Source organism: Poecile atricapillus, chromosome 5 (genome assembly GCF_030490865.1).
Source record: "Poecile atricapillus isolate bPoeAtr1 chromosome 5, bPoeAtr1.hap1, whole genome shotgun sequence".
NCBI lineage: Eukaryota > Metazoa > Chordata > Aves > Passeriformes > Paridae > Poecile > Poecile atricapillus.
In genome coordinates, this window is record NC_081253.1 from 1,299,083 (window position 1) to 1,315,428 (window position 16,346).

Sequence of the window (16,346 nt, forward strand, 5' to 3'; positions counted from 1 at the left end):
GTTATCAGGCTCCAGATTTAGCTGCAGGCTGTAATTGCAGCTGGCTGCAGCCATCCCCTGCTGGCCCAGTTGTGGGACAGCCCAGCAGCTGTGGGGTGAGGGCTGGGGAGGTGGGAAAGGGAGGGTTGGGAACGGGAGCAGCCCCAGACTCACATCCAGGTACTCATCCAGGCCCAGCTTGGTGAACTCGTACTGGAGGTGCACTCGGAAGTTCATGTCCTCCACGGAGTGCACCACGATGTTGATGAACTGCATGCAGGCCACCTGCAAGGACAGCCCCGTGAGCCAGGGATCCCCTGAGCAGCGGGAATGGGGCTGGCACTGCAACAGCAGCCCCAGGAGCAGCTCCCCCATGGAACATTTCCCCCCTGGAGATGCAGGAGATGTCTCCTGGGCTGCTCCACTGCCAGGCCAGCCCTGGCTCGGGATCAGGGAATTTTGTCTGCTGGGATAAAGGGGAATGAGCATTCCAGGAGTTCAGTCCTGCCTGCAGAGGCACCTTCCCAGAGCGGGAATGCTCCGGAGCAGAGCAGGCACCAGGAAAAAACCCATCCTGGGTTTAACCAGGAAAAGGGAGATTAATTCAGGCCTTGAGTTTAACTAGGAAAAGGGAGATTAATCCAGCCCTTGAGTTTAACTAGGAAAAGGGAGATTAATCCAGGCCTTGGGTTTAACCAGGAAAAGGGAGATTAATCCAGGCCTTGGGTTTAACCAGGAAAAGGGAGATTAATTCAGGCCTTGAGTTTAACTAGGAAAAGGGAGATTAATCCAGCCCTTGAGTTTAACCAGGAAAAGGGAGATTAATCCAGGCCTTGGGTTTAACCAGGAAAAGGGAGATTAATCCAGGCCTTGGGTTTAACCAGGAAAAGGGAGATTAATCCAGGCCTGGTTTAACCAGGAAAAGGGAGATTAATCCAGGCCTGGTTTAACCAGGAAAAGGGAGATGAATCCAGGCCTGGTTTTAAGCAGCTGGGGAAGTGAGGTTACTCTGGGCCTGTGAGGTTAATCCAGGCCTGGAGGCCCCAGTTTAGGAAAGGGCACAGCAGGGCTTTGCTGGCTGCCCAAAGAACACTTCCCAAACTGAACCAGGAGCAGATCCCAGGATCCACAGCCAGGGAAGGCCAAGGCTCTCCAGAGTATGGGATGTGGGGAAATCTGTGGAGTGGCAGGAATTGGGGGACAATTCCCAAAATTTGTCCTCCCTTTGCCACACCCTGCTGTGCCCCAGGCCTCTCAGGATCCCATCTGTCACCCCTGGAGCTGCTCCAGGAAGGAATTCCCCTCATCCTTGCTGGGTTTCTCATGGATAAAACCCCATCCCATGAGCAAGAGCAGCTTCCCACCATCCACTGGGATCCTTCCCAGATTCCCAGGAGGAACCTGAGGATTGAAGCAATTGGATTTTATCCCCAGGAGACTCCACGTCTCTGGGTCATTTGATGGGAAGAGTGAACTGAAGGCACCTCTGGATCACCAGTTTGGCACTGGAATTCGGCCACTTCCCTGGGATCTGTTTCAGGGCCCAGAGGAAAAAGTGAAGGGATAAATCTGAGAGTGAAAATCAGGTCATTTCCTCCTTTTCTTTCGAAATCCCAGGAATTTGCCAACCTGTCTCCCTCACACCAGCTCGTTTTTAACCTGCTGGCCCTCAAGGCTGTGATCCCGTCCTGGAAACATTCCTGGAGCCTTCAAATCCCACAGGAATCACCTCACTGGTGCTTTAACACCTGATTTTTGGCAGGAAAAGATCTTTCACACAAAGCTCAGCACTAAACTGCTACAAAGGGCAACAGAGGCCTCAGAATTCCAGTGCTGGGGTGGGAAATCCTGCCCAGAACGGAGCCACGTCGGATCCAAGCACCAAGCTGGAATTCAAGGGGGATTTTTCCTGGTTAAAAGTGGGATTTCAGCTTCCAACACTCCAGCACAGACCTTAAAGCCTCAGATTTGGGAGATTTTTTGCCACCAGCCCCAGAACCACCAACCCTCCAAGAAACTCTGCCTGTGACAGCAGGGCCAGGCCCAGGGAAGGAAAATGATGGAAAAACCGGGAATTTCTGGGAAAATACCACTCACCATGAAGTCAATGTTGTTGTCTTCATTCCTGAAATGCTCCATGAGCTTCTCAAAGCGCTGCTTCTCCCCACACACCTGAAAACAAACACAACACCCAGGCTCAAGAATTCCCACGGAGAATTCCCAATTTCTCTGCTCGCTCAGACCCACTCGGTTTCCTCTGGGAAAAACATCCCTCCTCATAAATCATTCCATGTGCACACCTGAGGAGCCAGGGGCCATTGCTGGATGTTTTAATTATAAAAAAAAACCTCTTTTTATCTCTTTTCTCCTTAAAAAAAATAAAAATATTGGATTTTATCCATGAGTGGAAGGAGCAGAGCTGCACCAGGCTGTGCCACAGCTCCGAGCTGACTTTGCTCTGTAATTAGGGAGAAACCCAAATGACAGGGAGGGGAAAAAAGAGAAAATTACCCCTGGCTAAAGGAGGAGTGAAAATAAATTGGTGCAACAATCAGATGGTCAGAATTCCAGAGCCACCTTCCCAAAAATTGTCTGGATTAGATGAATCCAAATTTAATTTCTTGGCATTTCTTCTTGCCTTGGAGCAAAACCCATTGGATTCTTCAGAGTTATGGATCAGCTTCAGGAAAACTCCTCAGTTCTGGGTTTATTTCCAAAGCACCTGAATCCTGGGTTTATTTGCAAATTCCAAATGATTTCCCACCCAGAGAGGCCATGAGCACGCCCTCCCCTCCCAAATGGGAATCCCAAAATATTCTGGAATATTTTTGTATGAAACAACATGACAACCAGTGTTGGGAAGTGCTCCCTGCACACAGCCAGGATTATTCCTGGCTTATTCACTCAGATCCCACTTTGGATCCCTCAGAGCTCTCAGAGTGTTTGGATTTCAATGGAGCATCCCAAAGCTGTCCCACAGCTCTCCTGGAATTCCACTCCTCCTGTAACTCCAGCCTCAGGCAACGCTGGATAAAACCAGGCAGCTGCTTCTCCCAGATCCATGGAAAGCAGGACAAAGGGCTGGGAATGCTGCTGAGGGAGCTCAGCTATCCCATTCCAGCAGCATTTTCCTGCCCTGGGCAGCGCTGGGATTGTTGGAATCATCATGAAAATGATGGAATGGCCACCACGGTGCTCCAGGGAAAACCTGAAGCTCATGGAAAACCCTTCCTGCCGGGAACTGAGCTGGATGAGGAGGATCCAATCAATCCCAGGAGAAACAGGGACACCCGAATTTCCTAAAGCAGCTCCACCAACCTCCTTGAAGTTATCAAATGCAGACAAAATGATCTCGTGGCCCCCTCGGACGAGGCAAACGGCTGCCAGGAGCTCCAGCACCAGGGCTTTTGTCCTGTGGAGAAAACAACAGGAGATGCTCAGGACAGCTCCTGATCCCTGATTCCCTGCTGAGGGAAAACGTGGGAGCTGCAGCCTCATCCCGTGTGCTTCCAGCCCTGGGAATGGATATCCCTGCAAGGTGCACGGTGCTGATCCGGGGAATTTCGCCTCTCCTGGCATCATGCAGCTCCCCCCATGTCTGAAAGCTTCTCAAACCATGCAGGGATTGAAATCCCAAGGTGGGAATCCAAGCAGGAAGGAGCTGGCAGCACTCTGGCAAAGGAGGTGTTTCCCTGCTCCCAGGGAATTCCTTGCACACGCCTGGAGGAGCAGAACCACCTTCCAATTCCAACCTGCGCTTTCCCTGACACAAATCCCAATTACTCTCCATGATCATTTGGATTTTTAGCCACCTCCACACACACACACACACACACACAAAAATCACTGCAGGAACACAGGCTGTTGGAGCACGTCCTTTTCCCATAAAAACCAGGAATTTGAGCCCATTTTTCAGCAGTGAAATAGAGAGAAAACGAAATCACCGAGGGAAAAACATGCAGCAAACCCAGTGGAAAATCATCCACAGTGTTTCCTTCCAGGATTCCTGGAAAACAAAAGACTTTCTGGGCAGCTGAGCTCTCTCTGAGCAGAGGCAAACCATGCACACACAGAAAAAAATTAGTCCCATGCTCAAGCAGCGACTCAAAGCAGATGTTACAGAACAAGAAATACCTTGTGGGCTCTCAAAGGCTCAAGGTTATCTTTGGAAACCAGAAAAAATGGTCCCTTCCCTAGGAAATTTTAAATGGAATGTTCAATTCTGCCTCCTCAAAGGGTTTTTTTTGTTGTTTTTTCCTCCTGCCACAAGAACTTCCAGGGTTTTTCAGGATCAAGGAGACGTCGTGGGGATTTGCTGCAATATTCCCTCGGAGGGGATGGAGATCTCTGGGACTGGAGTCTCCAGTGCTGCCCACACCTCTGGGATGAGGAGAATTCCCTGAAATTCTGCTGCTGCTTCCCCTTGGCACATCCCAGCCAGCCCTGAGCTCCCAAACCTCTCCAACAGCTCCTATGGGGCTAAAACAAACTCAATTTGGGATTAAACCTCAGGTTATTCCAGTCACATCTGAAAGCAGTTTTTTTATCCACCAAAATCCAAATAACCCACTTCTTCCAAAAGTGAAAACTTGGCTTCTCCCCTGATCTCCAGGCACTGGAAAAATGATAAAAAGGATGATAAAAATGATTTAAAAAAATTATAAAAGCAATAAACTTCTCATTTATTCTTGGCTTGCTGACTTGGGGCCGAATAAAAGGAAGAAGGAGGAAGCTGCTTCCCTCAGGACAGGATTCCTGCTCCAGCCAGGCTGGGAATCCACATCCAGTTCTGGTTCCCACCTCATCCCCCTGTTTCACCTTTCCTTGGAAGCATCTCTGGGGATTTGTTGGAGCTGCCAAGATGCAGAAATCCAGGATGTGCTGGAGGTGGGATCACAGGGATGTGTGGAAGAGGAGGGACATGGAATCACCAGCAGTTCCACTGAGGAATTCCAGCATCATGGCTGTGGCTGCAGCCTGAGCCACAACAGAAAAGAATCCCTCTCCCAGAGAAATTCCCAGAGAAATTCCCAGAGAAACTCCCAGCTAAGGATCTTGGATAACATTTCCTAAAGAAGATTTTCCCTCTCTTCAGGAGAATCCCACATCGTTGCCAGTGGGGTTTCCCTGCACTGTAACAGAGCAGAAGGGCTCCAGCAGCCAAATTTCAGCTGAATCCCAGAATTCCAGGATGGTTTGGGTGGGAAGGAGCTTAAAGATGACCCAGTGGCACCCGTGCCATGGGCAGGGACACCTCCCACTGCTCCAGCCTGGCCTGGGACACTCCCAGGGATCCAGGGGCAGCCCCAGCTTCTCTGGGAATTCCATCCCAGCCAGGAATCCCCAATTCCCAACATCCCAGCTAAACCCACCCTCCCTCATCCTGGACCAATCCAAGCTGGGGCAGCTCCTGAGAGCGCTGCCATCACACACCCACTGCAGCTTTATCTGCACCATCCCAGTTCCACCTGATCCAGAGCCCAGGCTGGATTTTTCCCACAAATCCCCCTCTGGAAGCGCATTCCCAGCTCTCCTGGCTCCCCTGGCAGCCCAGGATCCTACCTGGGGTTTTTGTTGTTGAGGCTCAGCGCGATCTCGTTGACGGCGTGCGGGTGGGACATGACCATGTTGAATCCGTACTGGGGAGAGAAGGGACGATCCCGCCTCGATCCCGCCCCGATCCCACCCCAAAGCCCCGATCCCACCCCAAAGCCCCGATCCCACCTCTCCCATGGATTGAAAACCACAAGATTTCCTTCTCCCACCCTCCTTATAATTTCTTTATAAATTTTTATTTATTTATATTTAGACATATTTTATTTATTTATATTTTATTTAATTTATAATAATTTAATTTAATTTAAAATATAATATAAAATCATTATAATATAATTACATATATAATATAATATATTATATAATAATATATAATATATAATACATAATAATATATTCTAATAATATAAAATAATATATTAGTTCATAATATAAAATATATTATTATGATATATTATACAATAATATATAATATATAATACTTAATAATATATTATAATAATATATTAGATTATAATATAATGTATATAATAGAGTATGTATAATACGTATAATATATATAAAATAATACATTATTATAATATATTATTATGTATTATATATTTTATATTATTATGTACTATATATTATATAATAATATATCATAAATATATATTATATTATAAGATATTATTATATATTAATATAATATAATATATACTATATTATTCTAATGTATTATACAATAATATTATATAATATATATTATTGTTATTATATAATATATCATAATTATATATATTATAATCTAAGTCATTATATATTAATATAATGTAATATATAATATGATATGATATGATATGATATAATATAATATAATATAATATAATATAATATAATATAATATAATATAATATAATATAATATAATATAATATAATATAATATAATATAATATAATATAATATAATATAATATAATATAATAATAACCTAATAATAGAGTAATAACTTTATAATATAATTACAACCTAATTATCTGCATGCCTAATGAACACAATAAACACATCCAACCTCTTTTTACCCTTTCCCAAAACACCAGATTTCCCAACAGGATTGCGTCCCACCCCTTCCCATTCCAGTAAAATCCCCTTATCCCCATCCACTTTAACTCCAGAATTCCCTTCCCGATTCCCAAGAGGAATTCCCAGAATTACCTGGTAGTTCATGATGGCCCTGAGGCACATGATGCACACGTGGACATCGTCCTTCTTACTCACCAACCGCGAGTTCTTCAGCGTTCTCCTGCTCGGCAACGTGTTGTACCTGCAAAAAATTCCCATTTCTCATCCATCCCAAACCTCCTTTCTGGGAGAGAAAAGCAAGGAAAGAGGAAAATCCATCCACTGCTTCAGGATGAGGGAGTTTTCCAGAGGATGAGCAGGAAATGTTGGTGGGAATAAAGGAGGAAAAGGTCCTGGCAAGGATAAAAATGTGGATGTTTGATTCCAGCACCTCAGCCCTTCCTGCCAGCAACAGGGAATATTCCCAAAAAAACACAAGGATAGGGAATATCTCACTGGTTTATTGTGACTCCCTGCCTCATCCCTGAAAATCCCATTTAAATCCATAAAAAAGGCAGGAACAAGGAACACCACACCAGTTATTGTGATTCCCTGGCTCATCCCTCAAATTTCCCTGTTTAAATCCATAAAAAAGGCAGGAACAGGGAACACTACACCAGTTCCTGGCTCATCCGTGAAAATTCCCTGTTTAAATCCACTATAAAAGCAGGAATAGGGAACACCACACCAATTTATTATGATTCCCTGGCTCATCCCTCAGAATTCCCTTTTTAAATCCACAAAAAAAGGCAGGAACAAGGAATACCACACTGATTTATTGCAACTTCCCAGCTCATCCCTGAAAATTCCCAGCTTAATTCCACTAAAAAGGCAGGAATAGGGAACACCACACCAGTTTTTTTTATGATTTTCTGGCTCATCCCAGTAAATTCCCCCTTTTTAAAGTCCCATCCCAAGAGGAACAAGGTCCCATTCCAGGTCTGGCTGTTCCCTGTCCCCAATTCCCAGATTTCCACAATCCCTTTCCCTTCCCAGCCATGAATCCCCAAATTCAAAGCAGGATTCTGTTAAAGGAGTTTTTATCTCTTTATTTTTTTATCCCATCCATAAATATGAATGAATCCATCAGCTCTGGGCACTGCAGGATTTCGGGAATTGTGGCCCAGTTTGGGATCAGCAGGGAGGAGCTGGATTTTGATTCCCACAGGGATGGCTCCTACATTGGTTTTGCTTGGATTTAAATTAGGGAGCACTGCAGAATGATTTTCCATACATTAATTATCAGATTAATGAGGTTTTTATCAGGCCAGTGTTGGAAGGAAAATAATTTCCATCAGTGCCTGGTGAATCCCTGAATTCCTGAATTTCAGCATCCACTGGTTCTGTCGGCTCAAAGAAATGGGGAGAAGTTTCCTTAAACAATAAAAAATGGCCAGAAATCCAGATTTGGGAATTTCCAGGTGTAAGGATATTCCAGCGTGTCCAGGACTGCCTGGAATTCCAGCTTGGATCCAACCACCTGGATGAGAATGAGATGATCCCTCCTAAACCTCTCCATAGTGGGTGGCTTTCCAGGACAAACTGGGAGAGCTGGGAGTGTTCCCCTGGAGAAGGGAAGGATCCAGGGAGAGCTGGGAATGTTCCCCTGGAGAAGGGAAGGATCCAGGGAGAGCTGGGAATGTTCCCCTGGAGAAGGGAAGGATCCAGGGAGAGCTCAGAGCCCCTTGCAGGGCCTGAAGGGGCTCCAGGAGAGCTGGAGAGGGACTGGGGACAAGGGATGGAGGGACAGGAGCCAGGGAATGGCTCCCAGTGCCAGAGGGCAGGGATGGATGGGATATTGGGAATTGGGAATTCCCAGAGCAGCTGTGGCTGTCCCTGGATCCCTGGCAGTGCCCAAGGCCAGGCTGCAGAAGCCCAGGACAGTGGGAGGAAGGTTGGAATTAGATCCCAAACCCTTCTGGAATTCCAGGACATTCCCAACCCAGCGGTGCAGACTTGGAATGTCTCAGTTTAACACAAATCACGGCCGATCTCTCCCATCATTTTCACCTTTCCAGCTGCTCAATCCCATCCCGTTGTCCCCTGGCTCCCAGGAGAGCAGCCCAGGGTGGATTCCACAGAGATGAGAAGCTGAAATCCATCAGGGTTTTGGGTTCCTTCCCTGGGGGTTGGAAACTTTGGGGTTTCCAAGAGTTTCCTGGGGTTTGGGGTCATCCCAACAGTTTGGGGTTTCTGTGAGCTCCTGGAGCTGCTCACAAAGATGTTCTGGTAAATCAGGAAGTATTTGATGAAATGATGATTTCCCCAGGCTCCTGAGCAGTGAAAGTGTCACTGGCAAAGCCCAAATTCAGCTCCCAAAACCGTGTCCAAGTTACTGAAGGCACCCAAAAGCCATTTCTGGATTTGCCTGGATCGTTCTCTCCTCACACTCGACAGATCCTGGAGGAAGAACTGAAGTTTCTCAGTTTAATCCACGTGAAAACTCCAATATTTTTCTCAGAAGAAAGGGAATTTCTAATGGGCTGGGACACTGCAAAGGCTGCATTAATATTTATCTGACAGCAGAGGCTGCCTCTCACTAAAGCTCCTTCTCCCAAAAAAAGCAGCAAGAAAATCCCCCAAGGTTTTTCTGCCTTTTTCATCCTCCTGCCCTCATTTTGGTGTCGGTTTCCCAAATCCCTGAGCCTCCTCTCAAGATAAAAAACCCTCCTGGTTTCCAGGGAAACGCAGGGATGGGGGAATTGGAGCTGGAATTAGAGAGGGAAGCACGGAGGGAGCTCTGCCTGTCCCAGGCCAGCTCCTGGATTTTGAATTATCCTGGATTATTCCTCCAAGAGGGAACAGCAAATCTTCCAGCCTGGGGCAGTGGGAGGAGTCTCTGCCCCTGGAATGGGATGAGTTCAAACCTTTCCATCCCAAACCAGTCCAGGATTTTGGGGTTCCTTCCTCCCACTGCACAGTTTCCACCGAATTCCAGGAATTTCCACGCAGCCTGGGTGTCCACACATCCCAAAAATCTCATTTATCACCTGGAGAGGGGGCAGAACATCCTGGTTTTACCCCCAAAAAACCTCACCCTGCACCCCCTCCTCAGCTGAGCACCTGCCTCGTTCTGAGATTTCCCTTCAGTTCACCAATATTTACTAATTATAAAAATTACAACTGCAAAATTATAATACATAAAAATCTATTATTCTATTTATATTATTATCTATAATATTTATAGATAATATAATATAAATATAATATATAATAAATATATAAATATATAATAAATAAATATAATTAGATATAGTCATTATATATAATAAATATAAAATATAAAATGTTTATATAAATATGAAATATAGATAATATAGAAATATTATAATTATATATTTATATACATATGCATTTATATATTTATATATTTGTATATTTATATATTCATATATTTATGTATTATTGTAGTTCTATTTTTATTATTATATTTATATTAAATATTTCATAATGTTTGCATATTAATATTATAATTATTTAAAAACTTTATAGATATAAAATATTCTAATTATTAAAAACTTTACATATATAAATATAATTATCTTAAAACTTTATATATCTAAATATTATAATTATTTAAAACTTTATATATATAAGTATAATTATTTAAAAACTATATATATAAATATAATTATTTTTAAACTTTATATATATAACTTATAATTATTTAAAAACTATATATATAAAATATTCTAATTATTAAAAACTTTATATATCTAAATATTATAATAATTTAAAACTTTATATATGTAAATATTATAATTTTAAAAAACTTTATATATATAAAACATTCTAATTATTAAAAACTTTATATATAAATATTATAATTATTTAAAAACTATATATAAAAATATAATTTTTTAAGAACTTTATATATATATATATGTAAATATAATTAATAAAAACCCCTCCCTTCATAAAAATCTCTCACCTACCTTTAACTTTCAGGGGATTTTTAAACACACATAATCCCCAGCTATTGATAAAATACACTTTTAAAAACAGACCTTAAAAAAAAAAAAACAAAACCTGCATATTCAAAACCACACAATTTTTTAAAATTCCACATTTTGAACAAAACCCATGGAGAAGAATATTAAAAACCCAGATTTAAGAAAAAAATAAAAACATAACAACCCTCCAAAACCCAATGCAAAGATGGTACTGAGAAGGTTCTGGAAGCAGGAGGGGAATTTTGGCTGGAAAACTCTCCCAGGTCCCGTTTCCGTGGCGGTTTTGGGTCCGATCGAGTTTTGTTTCGAACAAAAAAGGGAAATGGGAGGGACAAGCACCACGAGCTCTACGATTATCAAACACAACTATCTGCACTGCCAGGAGGAGAACTCAAAATCCCACCCTACGGAAGCCAACTACGGGATCGGGACGGGATAACGGAGCCCGGATCCCTCCTCCTGGGGATCCCGTGGGATCGCGTCACCCACAGCCTGCTGGGATGCTCCTTCCACTGGGACTTACGGGATTTTCCAGAGGCAGTCGGCTGCCGAGCAGCTGTGGCAGCGTTTGAGCTGAAGGTGTTCGGGCAGAGAAAGCGCTCTGACGGGGCGGGAGAGGAGGTGAGAGAGCCGGGAAAGAGCGTCCCAGCGGGAATAGGGAATGGGGGAGATGTTGGAGCGGGGAGTCAGCCGGGTGAGGAACAAAGGGAGATGTGAGAAAGGGAAAAGGGTGGAAGGAAATGAAGAGAAACAATGTAAGAGACACGTAAGGTATTCCTGATTTAGGCATTCCTAATCCCGAGCGCTCCTCCCGAGGACACGGCGGAACCGGCGCCTCCCGCCGGCTCGGGCTCCGCCACTTCTGGCAGAAGGAAGGAGCAAAGAGCACCAAAAACACCAAAATTAACCCCAAAATCATCTGGCCAAGTGATCCTGCTGCACTCCACAGCTGGATTTCTCTCCCAGAGAAAATCTGGAAATTAAATCTTCCAGGTACAAGGTTTGGAACATCAACACCGCTTGGCAAAGCCAAACCACCTCTGCTGGAAGGGATGGGATGGAAGTGAGGCTCCGCTCCTGGAATCTGCCGCGCTCCCAGGATTGTGGAGTAAAACTCTGGAAAAATCATCCCAAAGGATCCGGCACTCAGAGCCTGGCCTGAGGGACAGTACTGGGAGCTGGGGTGGAGTGGGACATCCAAGGAATGGGGGAGAGGTGACTGTCAAGCAAGCCTGGGAAGTGATCCGGCCTTTTCCATAAATAAAACTAAAAAAAAAAGGAATATTGGGAAAGAGACACTTGGTAGTCAAGCGTGGAATGGTGAGAGGGTGACAGCGGGTTTGGGGGAGGGAAGTGGCCTTTCCAAAGAATCCAATATCCCACCCCTGGCAGCACAGAAGGAATGTGCTGCTGGAAGGGACGGGACACGGGATGGATACGGCTGGATCCATGGAAATGTTGAGTTCCGTTCTGGAGAAGAGGACAAGGAATCGCATCCTCAGCTCATCCTGCCCTTGGAAACAATTCCCACCTCTGAGAGCTTCCTTCCACCTCACAGCAGCCTCGTGTGCCACACCTCTGCTGGGAGCTGAGGGATATCCCAGTGGGAAGAGCCGTCCCACAGCGCGATTCCCAAGGATTCCGTACCGGAGAGTGGAGTGCCGGCCGGAGCGGGAGATGCTGTTCCCAACGGGAGAGGGCAGATTGCTGCCCCTGTGCAGGTCCTCGATGGATCGGCTCCAGGGCTTGGACTTGTCCATGGAGCTCTCCACGCTGTTCTCCAGGCTCTCAAAGTCAAATCTGCAGGGAAACGGGAATTCCAAGGCGGGGTTAGGCGGAATTGATGTGCGCGGAGTTCTCCAAAGAATCACCGGACAAAGCCAAGCGGGACAAAAGCAAAGGAAAAGCTCCCCAAGATCATCAAATCCAGCTGAGCCAGGTGGTCCCTTCCCACCCAAACCATCCCAGGGTTCTGTGAGCAGGAGGGATAACGGTGGGAAAGGAGAGTTGTGGTGCTGGAGGGACACGGAAAAGTCCAGAAAACAGGATGAGTTTCACATGGGGAAGGAAATTCCGGAACATTCAGGCTGGGAAAGCCCTCCAAGACCATGGAATCCAACCATTCCCAGCCCTGCCAAGGCCACCAGTGGCCCTGGTCCCACGTCCTCAGGGCTCTGAATCCCTCAGGGCCACATCCAAACGGGACCAAACAGCTTCTTCAACATAAAATAAATCCAAAAATAAAATTAAAATAAAATAAAATAAAAATTAAAATAAAAATAAAATAAAATAAAATAGAAATAAAAAATAAAAAATTAAAGAAATTTAAATAATAGAAAATAAAATAAAATAAAAAATAAAAAATTTAAAGAAATTTAAAAAATAAAAACCAAAATGAAATAAAATAAAAAATAAAAATAAAATAAAATAAAAACAAAATTAAATTAAATTAAATTAAAAATAAAATAAAAACAAAATAAAAATAAAAATAAAATAAAAATAAATAAAAATAAATAAAAAATAAAAACCAAAACAAAATAAAATAAAAAATAAAAAAATAAAACAAAATAAAATAAAAAAATAAAATAATTAAAATAAAATAAAATAAAATAAAATAAAATAAAATAAAATAAAATAAAATAAAATAAAATAAAATAAAATAAAATAAAATAAAATAAATAAAATAAAATAAAATAAAATAAAATAAAATAAAATAAAATAGCTGCTTGCTGCAGAATATCCCTGCCTGGAAGGAAAAAGTGGGAATTCTGGGAGCTCTCTGATTTATGATTTATGGATTCTCCATAAATCAGCTGTGCAAGCACCACTTTGGTTTCCTCCATCCCAGTTTGGCCCCACAAACCTCCCAGCACATTCAAATATCACCACAATCATCCCAGATTCCCTGATTTCTGACTCCCTGCCCGCTGTTCTGCTATTCCAAGCAGGAATTGCTGGTTCCCCTTCCAGCTCCTGAGGTTATTACTCATGTTTCCCGTGCCAGAGGGGAAAAACCCAGCGAGTTCCTCGCGTACATTTATAGAAATTTAGGAAGAAAGGCTTTGTACAAACATTTCTTTCTGCCGTGCACTGTTTTTTCCAGTGGGTAACATTTGAAACCAAAGGATTTTCCCTCATAAATTTTCCTGCAACCCCACCACAAATCTCTTTTCTGGGCAGTGATGGACGTAAATCTGCTAAAAATAAATTATCAGCTCTCCCCAGCTTGAGTTTCTACTCTTAAATTATCTTTAACCTAAGGCTTCTTTTTCATTTTTACAGGAAAAAAAAAGCTGTTACGATATCCTGAATGAATGTGGATTCATTCCCCACACCAGGCTGGATGGGGTTTGGAGCACCCTGGGATAGTGGGAAGCTCCCTGTCCATGGCAGGGATGGGCTTGAGGGTCCCTCCCAGCCCAAACCAGTCTGGGCTGATTCCACACCAGTAAAACCAACTCCCAGCTGAAGATCTCCACTGAAAGCTGATTTTCCTGCTGGTTTCTCAGAGCCCATGTCATGATTTATGAGCCAAACAACTCAATCTGATCCCAGCTTCCCAAATGTCAGGAAAAAAAGTCATTTTCCAGTCTTCCCAACTTCCCAAACGCCCCTGGAATTGCCCCAGGAAAGGCTCCTGGCACATCTGCTGCAGCACCTGGGGGTCGGGAATCCCTTGAAACACAGCAGGAATACAAAGCCCTGGGCTGGGGCACTAATTCCAAACCTATTTCCAAGGAATCCTGCATTTTGCACACGTTGTGGGATGGGTTTTCCACCCCTAAGGCAGCTCAGAGACCGAAGATAAAAAATATAGAATAGAGATGAATAATCCCAAGATTTAAATTCAGGATTTTTTGGGTTTGGTTTTTTTGTTTGCTGTGATGAAATAATTCCAGACTCACATCAGGATTTCCTCTGCTCTCAGGCCCACAGAATCATGGAATTATTGAGGCTGGAAAAAACCAGAACCACCAAACACTTCCATGCCCACCAGACCACTTCTTGAACAATTCCAGGGATTCCACCACTGCCCTGGGCAGCCTGTTCAGTGCTTAACCCCTTTGGAATGAAGGAATATTCCCTAAAATCCATGAATTTGCCGGCAGAAAATCCCTGGAATGTCTCACTTACGTGACTGCATACTGGGCAAAGGACAGGTATTCCACCAGCACATCCAGGCCTTTGTTCTCCTCATTCAGGAACTCCCTGACCCATCTGTGAGAGAAACAACAGACATTAGAGCCTTCCTGGGGAGTTGGAATTCCCTGGAATTCTCAGAAAAACCGGAGACAGAGCCACTGCAGCACTTTGGGTCTCACCCAGGGGAAAAAAAAATATTAAATTTTAATTTTGCCTTTTTTTAACAGGTGTTCACCTGTTACAGTGAATTCTGGCCCCTGGGTTTTGCAAAATAATTCAGGAAAGTCCATCGTGGTCCAAAGCTTTGAAAATTCCAAGAAAAAATTGAAAATCCATCCTTTTAGGGGCAAATCCAGAGGGAAAAGGAACCTCAGCTCTTCTCTGAACCCCAGCTGGGGCAGCAAATCCCCTGGGAGTGGCTGGGATGAGGGAATCCAGGGAGGAAAGTGGAGCTCCAGGCTGGTGGAGTGGGAATTCATCATCTCTGACTTATTCTGATCCTCAGGATGGACATTTTTTATCATTTCACTGCGAAAATAACCAGCCTGGGTTTGGGAAAAATCCTTGTTTAGGGATTCAGGGGCTGAAGGAATGAACATTGGTGCTGTCCCCTCTTTTCCTGGTGCAGCACTGAGGCTCCTCCTGCTCATCCCAAATCCAAGAGCATCCAAGGAGTTTTTGGGATGTGCAGCTCCAAGGAATGTTCCCATCACCCAAATGGGATTGCAATTCCTCCCACAGCTTAAAACAGCCCCTAATTCCCTCCAAATCACAGCAGAATCCCCAAAAAAATCGATGGAATTGAGCTGGCCACGGTGTGTGATCGTGGAGAAAAACACTGGAAAAGCTCCCAGTGCTCCTGGTCCCACAGGAAGGTGGAATTGGTGGGAATGTGGATGGGAAAGGGATGTCTGATAAAAAACAAAACCTCTGGCAACAGTGCAAATAATAAAAATAAAAGTAATAAAAAAAAGAATAAATAAATAAATAAAATGGAAGTGGAAATGGAAATTAAAATGAAAATGAAAATAAAAATGAAAATAATAATAATAATAATGAAAATAATAATAATAATGAAAATAATAATGAAAATAATAATAATGAAAATAATGAAAATAATAATGAAAATAATAATGAAAATAATAATAATGAAAATAATGAAAATAATGAAAATAATCAAAATCATAATAATGAAAATAATGAAAATAATGAAAATAATGAAAATAATAATAATAATAATAATAATAATAATAATAATAATAATAATAATAATAATAATAATAGTTCTTGTTCTTCTTTTTCTTGTTCTTCTTCTTCTTATTCTTATTATTATTAATGGAACCAGAGGCATCAAAAATTCTCACCCAATGTGGTTTGTCCTCAAGGAAATTTCCAGTTCTCGGAGCACCTGGGTCGACTCCTGGACTCGTCTCCTGAATTTCTGCAATGGAATGGGCAGCAGAAATAACAATTAGGCTCAATTAAAAAAATCTCAACATCTCATCCAGCACAGAGGGAATGAGGAAAACATGGAGCTGACTGAGAACTCCTCTAAATCCCCAGGAATGCAGCAACAGCAGCCCAGCAGTCAACAAAAACACAAAAAAGAGAGAA

At 43.1% G+C, this 16,346-nt stretch overlaps 1 protein-coding gene across 4 annotated transcripts in view; it reads right to left on the bottom strand.

Annotated features, from left to right (window-relative positions):
* FMNL2 (formin like 2) overlaps positions 1-16,346 on the bottom strand; it is a 113,382-nt gene that overhangs the window by 19,562 nt on the left and 77,474 nt on the right. For all 4 annotated transcript variants that reach the window (XM_058839509.1, XM_058839507.1, XM_058839506.1 and 1 more), the window contains exons 4-11: positions 16,097-16,173; positions 14,724-14,807; positions 12,237-12,389; positions 6,730-6,838; positions 5,542-5,618; positions 3,298-3,391; positions 2,077-2,151; positions 154-264 (exon numbers count right to left, since the gene is read on the bottom strand). In XM_058839509.1, coding sequence (XP_058695492.1) covers positions 154-264; positions 2,077-2,151; positions 3,298-3,391; positions 5,542-5,618; positions 6,730-6,838; positions 12,237-12,389; positions 14,724-14,807; positions 16,097-16,173 — 780 coding nt within the window. The remainder of the gene's footprint in view (positions 1-153; positions 265-2,076; positions 2,152-3,297; positions 3,392-5,541; positions 5,619-6,729; positions 6,839-12,236; positions 12,390-14,723; positions 14,808-16,096; positions 16,174-16,346) is intronic.